Source organism: Monodon monoceros, unplaced genomic scaffold (genome assembly GCF_005190385.1).
Source record: "Monodon monoceros isolate NGI ecotype Baffin Bay Population unplaced genomic scaffold, NGI_Narwhal_1 Super_Scaffold_11, whole genome shotgun sequence".
Taxonomy (NCBI): Eukaryota; Metazoa; Chordata; class Mammalia; order Artiodactyla; family Monodontidae; genus Monodon; species Monodon monoceros.
In genome coordinates this window covers 122,393,877-122,411,440 of record NW_021703767.1, presented here as the reverse complement: position 1 = coordinate 122,411,440, position 17,564 = coordinate 122,393,877, and the positions used below count along the sequence as shown (strand labels likewise).

The window sequence follows — 17,564 nt, the reverse complement described above, 5'->3', positions numbered from 1 at the left end:
TACTAGATTTGCCTAAATGATCGTGCAGTTTTTACAATATTCCCATGAAGAAAGTGTCTCCATTTTACAAATGAGGAATGAGTAATAGATGGAAAGATTAAAAAGCTATAATATTGTTGGGATGCGGGGAAGTAGTTCTGTGTTTCATTACTCATCAGAAATAAAAAGACAATCAAGACAATCATTAAGTTCAGAAAACAAAAAATAAACAATATGATATTGCTTCTATGCGGAATCTAAAAAAAATGATAGAAATGAACTTATTAACAAAATAGAAACAGACTCACAGACTTAGAGAGCAAACTTATGGTCGCCAGGGCAGAAGGGTGAGGTTGGGGGGAGAGATAGTCAGGGAGTTTGGGACTGACAAGTACACACAGTGCTCTATTGAAAATGTATAACCAACCAGGACCTACTGTATAGCACACGGAACTCTGCTCAGTATTACTATGACACAACCTAAATGGGAAAAGAATTTGAAAAAGAATGGATACAGGTATATGTATAACTGAATCACTTTGCTGTACACCTGAAACTAACACAACATTGTTAATCAACTATACTCCAATATACAATAAAAAGTTAAAAAAAATAAATGAAGGAGGCTGTTTCCAAATATAACGCAAGTTAAAATGGAGGATGATCCAGCCATTTGATGGAATGAATGAATCAAGAATCCAACTGGTCTCTATACAAGGAATGGTGTTCTTGGAATGATGGTTGGACCACTAGGAAGGAAAAGTAATCCTTGCACGATAATTGGCTCAGCCATGAATGGTATCCTTGTAGTCAAAATAATGTAAATTTAAGTTATTGGTTTGCAAACCTGAGGATTTGATCTATACACAAAGCAAAGAAGATTTCATTGGGGTTACTCATCAAAGTGCAAATGTTTATCAACCTTGACAAAGCAAAGTTGAGATAGATCTGAAGGAAGTTAGAAAGTGAGAGAGAAATGAAGAAATTTTAGGAATATGAACCTTTTTATTTTCCAAAAAGGGAATATTTAAACCCCTCTGAGACTCAGTTCCTCACCTGTACAATGAGATACGACGTCTCATCTAGAGGGGTTGTTGTGAGGATTAATGAATGAATGCAAAATGCCTAATATGTGGTAGGTACTCAACTAACTATAGTAGTGATAGAGAGGAGAATCCCCACTAATGATGCAGAAATCTCGACTTCTTAACTTCAGGGTCTGCAGAGCACCTTTCCTGTGACACTTTCACTGCCCAGAGAGCAGGCGGGTAATGAAAGAGCAGGGGCTATGTGGCCAGTGGAGGACATCTGAATGACATGACAACCCTGTGGGCGGCGTCATCTTCCCCATTTTATAGCTGAGTGAGTTGAGATGCTGCGTGGCCAGCTGACTTGCACTGAATCAGCCCTGAAGTGGCTAAACCAGGGCCACAGCCCAGCAGCCGTGACTCTAGATTCCGTTGTCCGCCACTGAGCCAAGCGGTGCGTGAATGTGCAGCACCGGGTAAGCTCCTGGCATATCTTCTGTTCACATTTCTAATGAATAGGCCCCTAGGTTTAATTAAAGGAAAAAAAGGTTAATTATTTTTCCCAACAGTTGCAAATTATTTACATTGCATTTGTGTTGATGGCTAATAAAAGAGCAAAGGAGTGTGGGGACAACCCAGAGTGGCTGTAATTCTTCCAGGGTCCACAATGAAGCACTAGTTTGAATGCCAACAAGTGAGCATGGATGAGCCTGCTGCCCCATTAAAACCTGCTCTAGGCAAGGGGCTCTCTACCCTGGGCATGATTCAATCATCAGAAATAGGTCTCAGAGGCCAACTGAGAATAGCAATGCATATGTCCATGCCCCGCTAAACTGCCCCTCGGTTAGTTCACGGTTGCTGTGGAATGGGTGACAAAGGGCAAAACAGTGGCCCAGGTTGAGCCTACCACCAATCCTGGAACCGCTCTTAACTGACCTTTCAAAGCATGATGAAGTGGGAAGGGGACAGAGCCACTGCCACAGATCTGTTCTCAAATCTATGTATAAGCTTTTGCTTTGCCATGGCTATTGAAACAATATGTAATATGTATTGTGTGTATAATATATATTATAATGTGGGTTATATAGTGTAATGTGTATTACATATATTATGATATGAGTGTGTGTGGGGGGCACTTTTTGGACATCATGAGGTAGGAAAGAGTTTTGGGTTTTCACCATTGTTAGTTATTAACCCTGTGGCCATCTTGGGAAAGTCACCCCTTGTGAAAGTAGTTTCTTTGTCGTTTCCATAATGATCACACCTACCTCTCAGGTTGCTGGGGGGAGCATTACATATGTGACAACATCTCTTAAACTGTGAAGCAGGTTGTGAGGATTAGCATTAGGACAGCTTTGATTATTCTAGGGCTCCCTATAATCTGTCATTTCATTTCTAAAGCAGCTACTCTGCACCCAGATTCCTCTGGGGGAATAAAAGGACAAACCAAGGAGCTCCCAGTTGAAAAATTAGATTACTACTTTAGAAAGATCACTCTTAATGTCAGTATGGAGGATGGATTGGAATGGGACAAGACTTCTTACTGGAAGACAAGTCAAGAGGCCATTGCAGCCATTCACATAGGAGAACTGGGCCAGAGACAAATCAAGGGGCTGGAATGAGCAGAAATAGGATATTCACCAGATAAGATTTTCACATAGGACTATTACACCAATCCTGGTACAAGTCTTAGTGCTGGTTGACTTTCAGTTATCTTGTATTCATTTGCTCATAACAAAGTACCACAGACTGGGTGGCTTAGAACAGCAGGAATTTATTGTCTCACAGTTCTGGAGGCCAAAAGTCTGAAATCAAATTGTCAGCAGGACCATGTTTGCTCTGAAGGTCTCTCTTGTAGATTTTGGTAGTTCCTTGGCTTGTGACAGCACAACTTCACTCTTCACGTGGTGCTCTCTCTGTGTGCATGTCTGTCTCTGTGGCTAAATTTCCCCTTTTTATAAGGACACCAGTCATTTTGGATTAGGGCCCACTGTAATAACCTCATTTTAACTTGATTACCTCTATAAAGACTCTATCTTCAAATAAAGTCACATTGCAAGGTACTGGAGGTTAGGACTCCAATCCCTCTTTTGGGGGGGGGACACCTCAACTAGCAATATATATTTGATACGTATTTTAAGTGTATTAATTGTACATGATACAGTATATCATTCAGCTGATCAAATTATCGAAGAGCAACTTAAAATGCTATATAATTTAGACCATTTAGATAGACTCAGTCTTTAATGGATCAGAAAATATTAAAATGTTTGTTGTATATTTACACATTTGTTGGTACTTATCCATATACATGTATATAAAATTCAGTAACAGCTCCTAATGATGGATTGGATAAGATTGAGGTCAGAAACCCCAGCACGCAGTTGTAATCTGCTAGTTTGTTGATTGATAATGGATTTTAACTCTGAAACATGTCTGAATAGATAGTAGCATTTAAGAATTAAAGCTTTTGATTAATTTTTTTAAATATCTATACTGGGCATCTAGAAATAGAAATAATGGGATTTGGGCAATATTCATAATATTATTATGGATTCAAATAATGATCTTAAAAGTCAATCTTTTTGTTTCCATTGTTTTCCAGTGAACAAGCACAAGCCATGGATTGAGACTTCGTATCACGGGGTCATAACAGAGAACAACGACACAGTCATTTTGGACCCACCACTTGTCGCCCTGGATAAAGATGCACCGGTTCCTTTTGCAGGTGAGATGATAGCTTAGCATGGTTGGGCTCTGCTCATTTGGGAGACAAGTCGGGAAACCTCCATGAAACCCAGGCTTGGGCTTCATTGCTCTTGTCACCACCTGTGGCTCTCACAGATCAGCTTGTGCTTTCAAAGCTGTATGCTTCTTCTGATTCCTGGTGTGGATTCTGTATCTCCTTATGGTTTTTCTCCTTGGTGTTGCCTGCAATGCAAGACCCTTATATCTTCTTGTTGCAAGAGATGGTATATTGCTGAAGTGGCCTCTGAAGTTGGAAAAGCTGGGCCAGCAAGGCCTGTGGGGGAATTTTCCCTCTAGAAAGAGGGAAAATTCTGTATCTTCTCATCGACACGAGAAGATGTATAACCCACTGTCCCCACTACCCACATATCATGAACAGGTGAAGACTTGTAACTTGGTAGATTGACAAGAGAAAAAGGAAAGAAAAAAGGATTGGGAGTTATTTGCTCAGGGTAGGACAGACTTGTGCCCTTGAGCTTCAAAATGGGTGTGGCTTTTAGAGGAGGAATCTGGAGGCAGTGCCATTTGCCCTTGCAGCTTGAGAGCCTTCTCATTGTCATCAAGATGACCACTGCTTCCTCCTCTAACCTCCTGCAAGGGCCAGATCCCAGGAGGGGTGTGTGAAAGAAGATGGCTGTGTCTCACGTTTCCATAGATTTTGGCAAAGAAAAGGGGATGGGTGATGGCGGGGTGGGGCGGGGAGGGGTTGGACAAAGAATTTCTGAAGATGCCTACATCATGAGTGATATTGTTAATATTTTATAACTGTCAGAAGAAAGACAGGAAATTTAATGAAGGTTTTCAAGATTTCTGGAAGATTGCTTTATGATTGATGGGTGCCAGACTGAGGTTTTTACCATGATGAAGTCTAGTTTTTCTGACAGTTTGTCTGTTACATTATGAGCTACTTGGGCAGAAAAAAATGACTCTTTCACACTTCTAAGAGATAAGCTCTGTGAAGTCCTGTTTTTCATTACAGAACATTATAAAGTAAGGAGTGAGAGGGTGAGTTAAATGGGGAAATTCAGCCTTATGTGAAGACAAACCCATAAGCATTCTCGCAGAGCATGGGGGAGATACTCTAGACTCTCAGAAGAAGGCTTAATCTTTATTTTATGTAGAATGATAACCACCAAGGGTACCTAACTGTGACTTCCATGGTGTTTAGAGTTGGGACATTGCCATACATCTTCCAGCCATCCTCAGAGGTCCCAGCTCAACCAAAGGCCACTTGGCAGTGTGAATCCCATGCTGTCTTTTCCACAGTAGATGAGGTGTCTTCCCCAGACCTTCTTTACCAGCCTGGGAATATTCCAACTCATCCCCTTCTTGGACATAACTATACTGAGGTTAACCAGCAATTCTCACCAACCCCATGGAAATGAGATTTTAAAACAAACACTAGCAAAAATGTTTGGGTCATGGGAATGTTTGGACTGGCATGCACTGTGTGCTTTAAAAAATGAAATACAGACAGCATTTAGAAGTTGGGAAAGTTTGCATAAAACCTGCAGGATTCTGGTTTATCTTGATGAATTAAACAGATGCTTTTAAGTCACTGTAAGGCAGTGAGGCTAACACTTTAAAAGTGAGGGATGTGTCTGTTTATTCGTTGTGTCCGCCTCAGTGTAGCCCTGTTCTCATCCAGTAGTATACTAGGAAACTGAGGTCGTTGAACAAGCTGTTCTACAGTAAACTTATAAACTCTGATGTAAAGACTAAAATGGAAAAAAAAAATTCAAACAAATCTGCTATTTGAAAGTTTGGATTACAAACACTTACCTTCCTTGGTTGGCGACCTGAAGGACAGTTAATCATTTCACCTGAAGATTGACCGAAGGATTTCCTTCAATTCTAAATCCATCAAATACTTTTAAACTTGAAGTTGTATTCAGACCATCAGATGTGACCGCAGGTGTTCTGACACCTCTTGAAGCTAAGGTTTGCTTCTAAGCGAAGCCCTGAGCAGTTATTTCCATCTGAAGGCAATCTCTACACTCCGCCTGATATTGGCAGCTACGTTAAAAAAAAAAATTCTAGCTTAATGCATCAAAATATAATCTTCCAAGTTCTTAAGGGTAAAAAGTAAAGGTGCTTTTTAGAATGGTCAAAGCTATTTTTCTCAGTGTTATTTATGATTGGCTCTGAGACAGGACACAGACACTAACCAGCCATGCATGCTGCAAAGAACATTTATCTTAAAACATTTATCTTAAAAATAAAATACTGAAGATTTATTTCAGATCCCTATCGTTCTCATAAAATTGAAAAATTCATATCTGCCAGCTCCATCACTTCTTGAAGTCAACTGCAGCTTTTGGTCCCCCCCTTATCAACTGCTCTGGTATTGTGTGTCAGTTTTTCCACCCTCATCCCAGTGGTCTTTATTTCCAGCTTAGCCAGTGAGATGAGCTATAAGCTCATGGGGGGGATGGTTCCACCCGTATCACTTTTGCTCTGTGTTGTTTCTCTTGAGATTTTCCCTCTTTAAAAACTTTTTAAGAAAAATTTCCTACCTAAAATATCACTCGTTTAAATAAAAATCATGATTGAATTTTGTGGATAAATACAAAATTCAGGGATATAAAATAGCTTTTGTTATATATCTCCTGCTTACGACAATGTGCTTATTGTAGAAGATGTGAAATCTTCTTACCCCCAGAGAGAGTCTCTGTTAACATTTTAGTGTATTTCTTTCCAGTCATTTTGCTACTCTGTTTTAATCCAAAAATAGTGATACACTTTATATTCAATATTATAACTTATTTTTCCTACTAATGAATATACACCATTTTATTAAATACTCTTCTGCATATCATTAAATGGCTGCATGATTTCCAACTCAATGAATATTCTATAGTTTACCATTCTTTTATTTTTTTCCAGCTTTATTGAGATATAATTGACATATAGCATTGTGTAAGTTTAAGGCATACAACGTGTTGACTTGATACACTTATATGTTGCAAAATATAAAACAAAAACACTTCATAGTGTTACCTAACACCTCCATCTCCTCACATAATTATCACTTCTTTTTGTGGTGACAATATTTTAGGTCTACTCTCTTAGCAATTTTCAAGTATCTAATATAATATAATATTATTTATTTATTTATTTATTTTTTGCGGTACGCGGGCCTCTCACTGCTGTGGCCTCTCCCATTGTGGAGCACAGGCTCCAGACGCGCAGGCTCAGCGGCCATGACTCACGGGCCCAGCCGCTCCACGGCATGTGGGATCCTCCTGGACCGGGGCACAAACCCGTGTCCCCTGCATTGGTAGGCGGACTCTCAACCACTGCGCCACCAGGGAAGCCCATATAATATAATATTATTAACTCTAATCACCATGCTGAACATTAGATCTCCCAAACTCATAACTTGAAGTTTGTACCCTTTGACTGACATCTCCACGTTTCTCCACCACAACCCCTGGTAACCACCATTCTGCTGTCTGTTTCTATGAGTTCAGCTTTTTCACTGTTCACATATAAGTGATATCATACAGTATTTATCATTCTCTGTCTGACATTTCACTTAGCATGCTGCCCTCAAGGTCCATCCATATTGTCACAAAGGGCAGGATGTCCTTCTTTCTCATGGCTGAATAATGTCTGTATACATCTTCTTTATTCATTCATCCGTTGACAGAAGGTAGTTTCCGTATCTTGGCTATTGTGAATAATGCTGCAATGAACATGGGAAGGCAGATAATCTCTTCAAGACCCTGATTTCATTTCCTTTGGGTATATACCCAGAAGTGAGATTGCTGGATCCTATGGTGGTTCGTTTTTTTAATTTTTTGAGGAACCTCCATACTGTTCTCCATAATGGTTGTACCAATCTACATTCCCACCAGCAGTGCACAAGGGTTCCCTTTTCTCCACACCCGCTCCAGCACTTATCACTTGTAGACTTTTTGATGATGGCCATTCAGACTGGTGTCAGATGACTGGCAATTTGTCTATTTCAAGTCTTTTTTATTACAATATGTGTCTACATTTCTGATTCTATCATTTGGATGGATTTCAGAATTGGAATTAATTGGTCAAATATTTTAAAGTTCTGAAACCTGTTAAAATGCTTTCCAGAGAAGTTGTGTGCATTTGCGATCACATTCACACACATCTCTCATTCCCTGGCCCTGTATGCCTCATTCTGATGGTGTGGTTTCACGGCAATAAGATGGATTCACCAATTACAGTAATCTCACTCTTTTCATCTGTGGAATAAATGTATAAGCTTCCCAGGGTTGCTGTGTTGATTAAATTTAAAGAATGTCTAGGATGCATGTTGCAAAGATTCAAGATACAGTAGAAGTTTTGTAGGTTTGAGTTTACTTTTCATGATCCTTCTCTCTTCTCCTTTCATAGAGGAGATCACTGACTCATAGGGAGCCCAAGAAAGTTACTCAGTATCCCAGAGCAGGCTAGCCGTGGGGCTGGGATTGGAGCCCAGGGCTTTCATCCTTGCTGTGAATTCCCTTTCCCTGTGATATTTGTGTTTGATTCCTGACCCAGCTGACCCAGCTGGTGCTCTCTCTCAGTCAGTGAAACCTCCCTCAGACCTCAGTCAAGTCCATGAGGCCTGACTCAGTTCTCAACCCGGTGTCTGAGCTCAGTGGACATGATCTTAGAGAATCACATACAGAAAAATCCTTGAGTCATAATGCAAATTCTGTCCACTGCTTGGCAAAAAAAAAAATGGTAATGAAAGCAAGCTGGGCACACTGTGAACTTATTAATTTCTACATGAGCCCCACTGAGGCCCGTTAGGAAACCGTGGAAACTTTTAACTTTGAAGGGAATTAGATTGCCTTTCAGAAGTACTAGAACTGCTCATTTGTCTACACTGGGCCAGTCTGGACTTATCTTTGGGGAGCACAGGGCTACAGAGAATGATCAGGCACAACTGACTTCCCAGCCTGGGTGACTCTTTGAAGGCTGCCCAGAAAATTGCCTGGGGCATGATTTGGCCTGGTTTGATTAACCGGTTGTAGCAGAAGGTGCTTTTTCCTCCATGGTTGTCTCCATGGGTCCTCCTTGTTCTGTGCAACATCTGCTCATCTATCTGCCTCCTTGTCTTTGGACTCACCCGGGGCCCTTGTTTGTGCTTTGGGCCCCAAAGCTGCCCAATGGCAGAGATCCTCCCTGGAGGTTTGTACGGTGATGGTGTCTTAGAGCGAAAAAGGAATCCTGGTTGTGAGCAGTCCCAGGCTCTGAGCAGACACACATGGTTTCACAGTTAGCCTCTGCCTTTGACCAGCTATATGGTCTTAGATAAGGTACTGAACTCCTCTGAGGGGCAGTTTCCTTATATTTAAAATGGAGGTAAACACAGTACCCATTCCTGGCTTAATACATGGATTAAATGAGATACTAATGCAAAGTACCAAGAGTGCTGGCAGCCAGGAGGTGTCCAGTGTATCATAGCTCTGATAATCCTAGCAAGGGTAGTAATGAGAGGAATCAGAGTAATAATAGTTCTCATTACCATCAATAGCCATGTTTTATTCATTTTAGGTTGATTACAACGGTGTGATTAAAATCTGGGATGATGATGTGAAGGACAGAAGAAAAGTAAGCTTGGAGTTTGTTCTGAAGGCTTGATGCCGTCACCCACTTGCACCACCAAGCTACGTTGCCTGTATTGTTTGGTTATGTGGCAGTCTGGGGACAACCAGTTAACTAATGCAGGGGAAAGTCGTTTGTGAATTGTGCAGAACTCTGTAAATGTTAGTTGAAAATGAACGTCCCCTTACATTCTACCTATCATTTGTCCCTGTGGAGTAACCTATTCGTTGCAAGATATACTTTCAGATTGCCGCAGACCATGTGCCCTTTTATTACACACACACACACACACACGTGTGTGCCAGCTCCTGCACACACGAAATTACATCCAAGCCTCACACCAACCCTGTGGAAAAAGTAGGTCAGCTATTATGATTCAGTTTTGCAAATAAGGACTTTGGGACTTAGAGAAATTAAGTAACTGCTCCAGGTTACCAAGCTAAGGACAGACCAGCCCTGTCACTCAATTCCAGATCCTCAGACTCCAAGTCCTTCCTTCTTTCCCCTCTGCCGATTGTCCGGTGTTTGAGGTATATGTCACTGGCAGTAGAAGATTTCCATGGTACCCGGACATAATGTTAAAGAAAGTTGAATCCCATGCTAATCCATTCCCTTTTAACTTTTTAATCTTTCTGATTATGTCAAGGAGAGAGGTGCAATTTGGGAGGCTCAAGATGTCTTCAGTACCTCTCAAACACTTGCTAATCTCTCTTTTTGACAAAGATAGAGCAAGCGCTATCCCAATAGCACTCCGTAGGCAACAGCATTGCGCTAGAATTTTAATAACATTCTGTTGTATTTTATTTAGATTACGCTCTATTTGAGGCACATATTGCTGGCTTTTCAGTTTTCTTTTTAAATAAATTCAATGAAGTTTTTAAAACTTAAAGAAATTTAAAGAAAAACGTAAGTAAATAAGTATTTAGGTAATTTATGGCAGTGGCAAAAAACCATAAAAGAGGTCTTTGGCTGAGTACCACGTGGATACCAGGCAACGGTCACATCCAGGCCTCACTGCCCCATCCAGCAACCTCGGGATCACTGGCACTGGACACAGCCATCTTCAGTCTGTCCTGCCCCACGGTTCTCTGAGCTGTGGTCCTGGCAGCAGAGCGGCCGTCTGTGTCAGCCTCACCACGGATGCGCCTTTGCGTTCCAAGTTGGTTGCCGCGGGGGTCATTCCTGAGGGCCAGACGGTGGTGTCCCACCCTGCTCTCTGAGCATTCACTTGGCCTCAGCCAGAGGTCAGTGCATAGCAGGGCCTGCAGAGAATCAGGTTTAGACTTAGCTCTGGAATCTACAATGTGGGCTGGGGAAGTAGCCACATAACTCACACACAGAGTTGGAATCTAGCACATACAGGAACCAGCATCTATTCATTCAAATACATGTGAAAATTACTAAAAAGAATAAAGAAGAAAACAGTATCCCCACACTCCTAAAACCCTGCCAGCCTGTTTTTATTCATGTCTAGATACATAGGTCTTATTAATTTGGATCATAGTATGTATGGTTCAGAGTCTTTTTTTTCTTTGCACAGAACATTTTCCAAGCAGATTGAAACAGATTAAAAAATACTACAAAATACTGCTTAAATGTAGGCATAATTATATATCATATAATTTTATCATAGTTTACTTAGTCATGCTACTGTGTTTTGTATATTTGAGTTGTTTACAAGATTTTCCCGTTTACAAAAAATTACACTGCCATGGGCAACTTTGCTTAAAATACCTTTCTTATATAAACATAGGAGTCAGGATTTTATGTTTGTGGTTTAGTTCATAGACAGTAAGTAAAAAATAAAATAAAATAAACAGATGTGTCCTATTTTCAGTGACAGGTTGAGATTGTGTTGTCAAATGTTTCTGCTGATATGATCTGTGATTGCCCAATTTTCGAGCAGATGGTGGGGTTCAGATTAGACTGGGAAGTAAGGACTGGAGGGGACTCCCACCCCTGTCTGTAGCCTGTGGCAGAGTCCCCTGTCCCCATCTCTGCAGGCTTCAGGCCTCCATCCCTATGGCAACGTCTCCCCCTCACTACAGTAACTGTGATCTAAGCGTTTCCAGCTGTAGGCAAGATGTGATTTGAGAACGATACAGAAGTTATTTTAAAGTTGAAAAAAATTGAGGGCTGAAGGCACAACAACCAGTAAATAAGGCAGAAGATCTGGTCAAGTTGATGCTTTTGATCACTGGGGGGACGGGGAGGGGGGTGACAATGAAAAGGTCCGTTTGTAGTCCCCAGAAGCAGCAAGGCTTATTGGACCGCACCTATGGTCCCGATTCTGCTGGTGCGGGAGGGGCTTGCGAGGCAGGCTGGGAGAAAGGCAGGCCTGATGTATCCATCACTCTGGAATTGAAGTGTTGATCATCTCTATTCCTTGGTTCTCTTTCTTCTGCCAGCTTGGCAGCTGCCAGCCTTGACAGTGATGGATGTGGGGTTGGGGGCATAATGGGGGTCCTTTCTTGGTTATCCCTTCTCAGGCAGTGCATTCACTCCAATTTTCCCCTTTCACACATTTTATATCTCCCTCCTGTCTGCTGAGGGCCGAGCAGCTCAGGAGGCAGATCCCAGCTCCAGTGGGGGTAGACAGGAGCCATCAAGTCATCCTTGGGCACCGGGAGCTTGGAGCACAAAGCCCTAACCTCACTGAGAAGAGAACACAGCACTCCTGCCGCCACACTTTCTAGGGTGGAGCTGCTCTGCCAAAGGGAGAATAAGGAGCTTCCCTGGTTCTCTGCTGCCCATGAGTTTGGGGTCTTTGCCCTGAGTGAATTTTTTCTCTTGGCTATAACAAATCCTTCCACTTTTTTCTTCGTTAATTAGCCTCTTTCTTGGTCCACCCGAAAGTGGCTCTCAGTGTTGCTGAAACTGTCTGTCTGTGTATCCCCTGCCACGTGGCCTTTTGTTGTTGGTTTTAACTTCTCTCAGGCCATGTGGCATTGCAGCCTTGGTAAGTTTTGGATGGCCCATCTCATCATAAAGATTCTACTGCTCACTTCTCCTCCATCACATTCTATGCTTAATCCTGGTATCCCAGACCTCTCCACAGGAGCCTGGTTGGACTGGGTTCTTTGGCAGCAGCTGGAGACCCTATGAGTGTGGTCACACATGGTCACAAGGGATGGCTGGAGGAGGGACTAGAGCCAGAGTGCAGGGGAAGGAGCTTGGCAGCAAGGGGTGGTCAGTCAAGGAGGAGGAAGAGGGAGAGGGTCCCATGTAAATCCCCACAACAGGGGCTGACTGGAGGTCACTGGAGGTAGGTGACTGGAGGTAGGAAGCTCTCCACCAGTGACCCTGACCTTCTCGATGAGAAGACTAGTGAAGGTGAAGTCATGTTCCAGGTAAAACTAAGGCTTAAGGGAGAACCAGTGGGTAGTGTGGGCTGTTCTCCATCAATAAGGATGAAGAGTAAGGGACATTCAAGGAGGCAGGCTTGCCTGGGACTGAGAGATTCCTAGGTTGTGGGACTTTCACTGCCAAAACTGAGAAGGTCCTGATAAACTGGATCAAGTTAATTACCCCAGCAGGAGGGATGTGGAGAACTTGAGTGCTGGCCCTGAGAGAGAGCTTGAGAGACGCCCTTGAATGCAGGAATTTCAAGTCTCCTGGGATTCTGAGTAAATGACAGTATACTAAAACAAGATAAAAAGTGAACAATAAAATTAATAATAATAGCAGGACTGTTGCCAGCCCATATGGTAACAGTGCCAGTTAGAAACAGCTGCTCCTTCTTTCAGACAGACACTGTCCTGCACCAGAGCACGTTACTCGGTAAGTGGAGAAAGAGGTGGATTTTAACCCCTAAATTGTCCCCTTGATCATACATCCTTGTACAGGAAACAACTTGCACACAGCACTGAAAATTAACTAACATTTATTGAGCCCACACACTACATAGCAGGCACTGTAGTAGGTGCTTTACACACACTACATCATTTACTTTTTACAACAATCCTCTGAAATAGGCATTCTCATTAACCCTATTTTATAGAAGGAGAGACTGAAGTTAAGTCAGATTGTATAATTTGCTCAGAACATAGTAGTAAAGAAGTTGTCATTCCAAACGGTAAAGCTGACATCTCAGTTAAGTGTTGCTTTCCAACAACCACTGCAAAACTTAGGATCATTGAACAAGAGCCATTCATTCTTTCTCATGAGTCTACCTGTTGATTGGGCAGTTGTGCTAATCTGAGTCAGACTCAGCTGGTGCCAGCTGGGCTCGTTCAGGTGTCTGCCGACAGCTGGTGGGCAGGCTGTAGGCTGGCTGGTCTAGAGTAATGTAATCCTAGGCGTGTCAGCAGGCTAGCCAGAGCATATATATTCCTGTGCTGATTGCAGAGAAGCTTAAACGCACAGAAATGTGCAAGGACTTTTGCAAGCAGCTACTTGGGACACTTTGTTACTGTCCCACTAGGTAAATAAGTCACATGGCCAAGCCCAGAGTGGGAGCAAAGTACCAAAGGGCACAGAGAGGTGACAAGTTAGGGTCATCAGTGCAGCCATTCTATCACTACTCTTAGGCCACAATTATTCACATCCCTCTTCAGGCAAAATATGCTCACTGCATCCTGGGACTCCCAAAAGCGGTATCCAGTCATGGCATCTAGCTTGAAGCCAAGATTTTGTGATCCTCCTCAGGTCTGGACGCAGCTCCTCTTGATCCAGAGAACTGTGAACTAAATAGATAATTTATCTTCCCCTACACACCCTCCAGGGAAAGGAAAAACACAATAAATTCTGATTCAAAAGGGAGGAAAATGGGAGCCACACAGCAATCACTGGACTTGCCTGTAGCAATCCTGATATTCCTGCCAGAAAAATGTTGCCAGGTGTCCCAATTTTGAGGGTGATTCTGTTCTGCGGGAGGGCTCCCCAGTGCACTGTTTTCTACTGCTCCCTGTTAACCACTGTTCCGTTTTGCCATCATTTGGTTCTGCTTCATCCCATGCCTGGTGGACTCAGTGGGAGTGGGCACAGTGCCCCTGAGGTCAAGTTCCTGGCCTCAGTCCCTGAGGACACTCTTAGCTTCATTCATCTCTATGTCAGTATCCCTGACTCTGTCCAGCTCAGCCAAAGACAATGGGCCCAACTGAAGTCCAAAGTCCAGAGCTCCTTATATAACAAATCAGGAAACATACAAAACAAAAACAAAGCCTTTGCTTTTGCTGGAGAAACGATTCAAAAGGCACAGGCACCCTTCCAGCTCCAAGCTCAAAGACATCGGAGCGTAAAGGACTCCCAATCTATGGCCTTATTGACAAGTGTGATGCCAGCATGTTTATGGTACTTTCACACTCACTGCCCCTGGTGGCCAGATTCCAGGCCACATGACCCAGCCCCCTTGCCTAACTGTGATTGGACCTGGGGTGGATATCTGACTCTAGGTGGCTGATAAGTTGGCTAGTTCCAGCCTGTGACCTGCTACCTGGGTAGAAAAGACCACGTAGGCCAGTTGGCTTCCTGTCTGAGTACTGAGGGACCACACTGGATGGTGAGGGTTGCAGATAAAACTTCTGTGACACATGCAAATCACAGTATAAGGGCTTGGTCAGCAGACTGAGAGGAGGCAGCTGGTCCCAGGGAGAAACAGATGTGACCAGAGGGAACAGGGTCTTAAGTGGGCCCTGATGGGAACTGTGGCCTCAGTTCCTGAGTGGTCCAGGTTTCCTGCTGATCTCTGTACTTGTATCTCCACTCTGCCCTGAGATGACTATGTCTCTGTCTCTGAAAACCAAAGAGGCCAAATAAAAACCACCTGTTAATGTGGTTTACTATATTGAGGGCATGAGGCATTGTTTGAGCTACAGGAGAGAGAAGAGCCCAAGAAAGTTAGAATAAGGGAACAGCATAGAGAAGAAGGCACTGGGAATTTGAAAACACTGAAGAAATCCTCTTAAAAAGCCGTAACCGGTGATCATCATGGTGAAACCAATGATAACTGAAAACCAGCTGCAACTGTCCATAATTGGACCGTTTAATAGCCAAGCTTAGGCAAGTTAATACTGATTCAAATCCCTTCTCTAGAAGCTATCTCTGCAGCTTATGACAGTAGCCATATTGAATAGGCCTGGAATCGGACCCCATCACAAATATTAACTATGAACATGGGTTTGTAAGGTCAATGGTTTTACTTTAATAGGAATTAGGGGCGGATGAATGCAAGTCCTAAATGTCTTAGCTTGTTGTGAGATTCCAACAGGAGTACAGGCAGGCATTTATAGTTCAGTTCTTCTGCTTTGGCACAGTGTCCAGCGTGAGATCACTGAATACCTTGACGTGAGTTCAGAGCTCGATTTTATGATCTTGTAGCTGCCTGTAATCACAGATGAGGCATCAGAGGCCAGCTGTCCTCCATGAACCTTGACAGTCTGTATAAACTGATTCGTCTTTTATGAGCCGTCCTTTCAGAGGTTTGGAGAGAGGGCCTATTAAGCCAAGTTCAATATGATTTACAAACTTAAAAAATTATTATTATTTATCTAAGTTCCAGCTGAGTGCCATGGTAAATGACATCCCTGGCAACGGTCAGCTTGGGACTTTATTGAAATATAATACTTTGTAATTTTTTTAGTAGAAAGGTGAATCCCAGTGTAACAGGAGTTCTTTCTGCACATTAATGATACTAATAGCAAAATTTCAAGGTCAGAGAAGGAAAACAATTTGGAAAGTGTGGGCATATCTGCAAAGCCCACTCCTGGCCCGTTTTGCTGAAGGTTGCAAGGATAAAAACACGATGCTCTTTGGCCCCGAGTCCAGTGTCCAAGAGCACCCCTTGGCCCTTTGCCTTTTTTGTGTCTTTCTCTTAGAGTCCTAAATAGGTAAGATGCCAGATATAACACTCACCACAACTTCCCCCACTGCTGCCTGCCCCTCTGCTGTCCCTCCACCTCAGCGATCTTTGGGCCATCCTTCTCAGTGCTGTTTCCCGTCCCCTATGGTGTCTGCCCTGGGCTGGCCATACCATTTGGGTGTGTATTCTCTCAGCCTCCACCAGTGCGCGCTCCATCACTGCCCACCTATGATGCTTGTTACTCTAACACTGAACTTAGGGATCCACCATGATGGTGATTGGCCCAGTAATAGGGCTTCATCCCCTCCCCTCACCACCTCTCTCCCAGCCAAGGAGGAAATGGCCTTTCTCCTCTTCTGGTCCACCCTTGCTGAGGGTTCCCGCAGAAATGTTGTTTCAACTCCTAGTGTTTACACTTCTTTCTGTCCTCCCTTCCCAGAGATGGATGGGCGCTCCCAAGCTTTAGGTATGTAGGATAGGTTCCCATGCAGGCCAGAGCTGTGCTGTGGTACGTAACTTTCCACTCAAGTTTCTGCCGCTGATTCTGCCCTCTACCATCTGAGTTTTCTCTCATTTGTAGTGTTTCTCTTTTCTCTCACAAGCGCAGATATTCTTGCCTGCTGTCTGGTTTCCACTGGGTGTCTCCACTCACCCCTCCTCTCACGCCCACATGTAGTCTATCAGACATGACTCTAAATGTCTGAACTTAATTTACAAAGAAGGCTCGACTGTAAATGATATCGTATTTTTAATTTTGTTGTTCATGTATTCACTGCTAATGTATAAAACTGCAATTGCTTTTTTTTTTTTTTTTTTTTTTTTTGCTGTGTTGGGTCTTCGTTGCTGCGTGCGGGCTTTCTCTAGTTGTGGCGAGCAGGGGCTATTCTTTGTTGCGGTGCACAGGCTTCTCGTTGTGGTGGCTTCTCTTGTTGAGAAACACTGGCTCTAGGTGTGCAGGCTTTGGCAGCTGTAACACACGGGCTCAGTAGTGGCTCACGGGCTCTAGAGCACAGGCTCAGTAGTTGTGGCACACAAGCTTAGTTGCTCTGCCGCATGTGGTATCTTCCCGGACCAGGGCTCAAACCAGTGTCCCCTGCATTGGCAGGCAGATTCTTAACCACTGCGCCACCAGGGAAGTCCAATGCAATTGCCTTGATATGTTTATTTTTATGCTTTGTGTCCTGCAACCTTGCTGAACTCCTACATAGACAATCATGTCATCTGCAATTAGAAACAGTTTTGTTTCCTTTTATTCCCTTACTGCACTGACTAGAAGTGAGAGAAGATTTTCTTGCCTTGTTCCAGCACTTAGAGGAAAGCATTCACTCTTTCACCAATAAGTATAATATGACGTATAGGGTTTTTGTAGATTCTCCTTATCAAATTGAGGCAGAATTCTATTCCAAGGTTTCTGAGAGGTTTTTTGTCCTTGTTTT

The 17,564-nt window shown here is 43.0% G+C and overlaps 1 protein-coding gene across 1 annotated transcript in view; it reads left to right on the top strand.

Moving 5' to 3' along the window:
• Positions 1-17,564, top strand: part of CLSTN2 (calsyntenin 2) — a 636,354-nt gene that overhangs the window by 234,530 nt on the left and 384,260 nt on the right. The window contains exon 2 of the mRNA XM_029214625.1: positions 3,613-3,735. Coding sequence (XP_029070458.1) covers positions 3,613-3,735 — 123 coding nt within the window. The remainder of the gene's footprint in view (positions 1-3,612; positions 3,736-17,564) is intronic.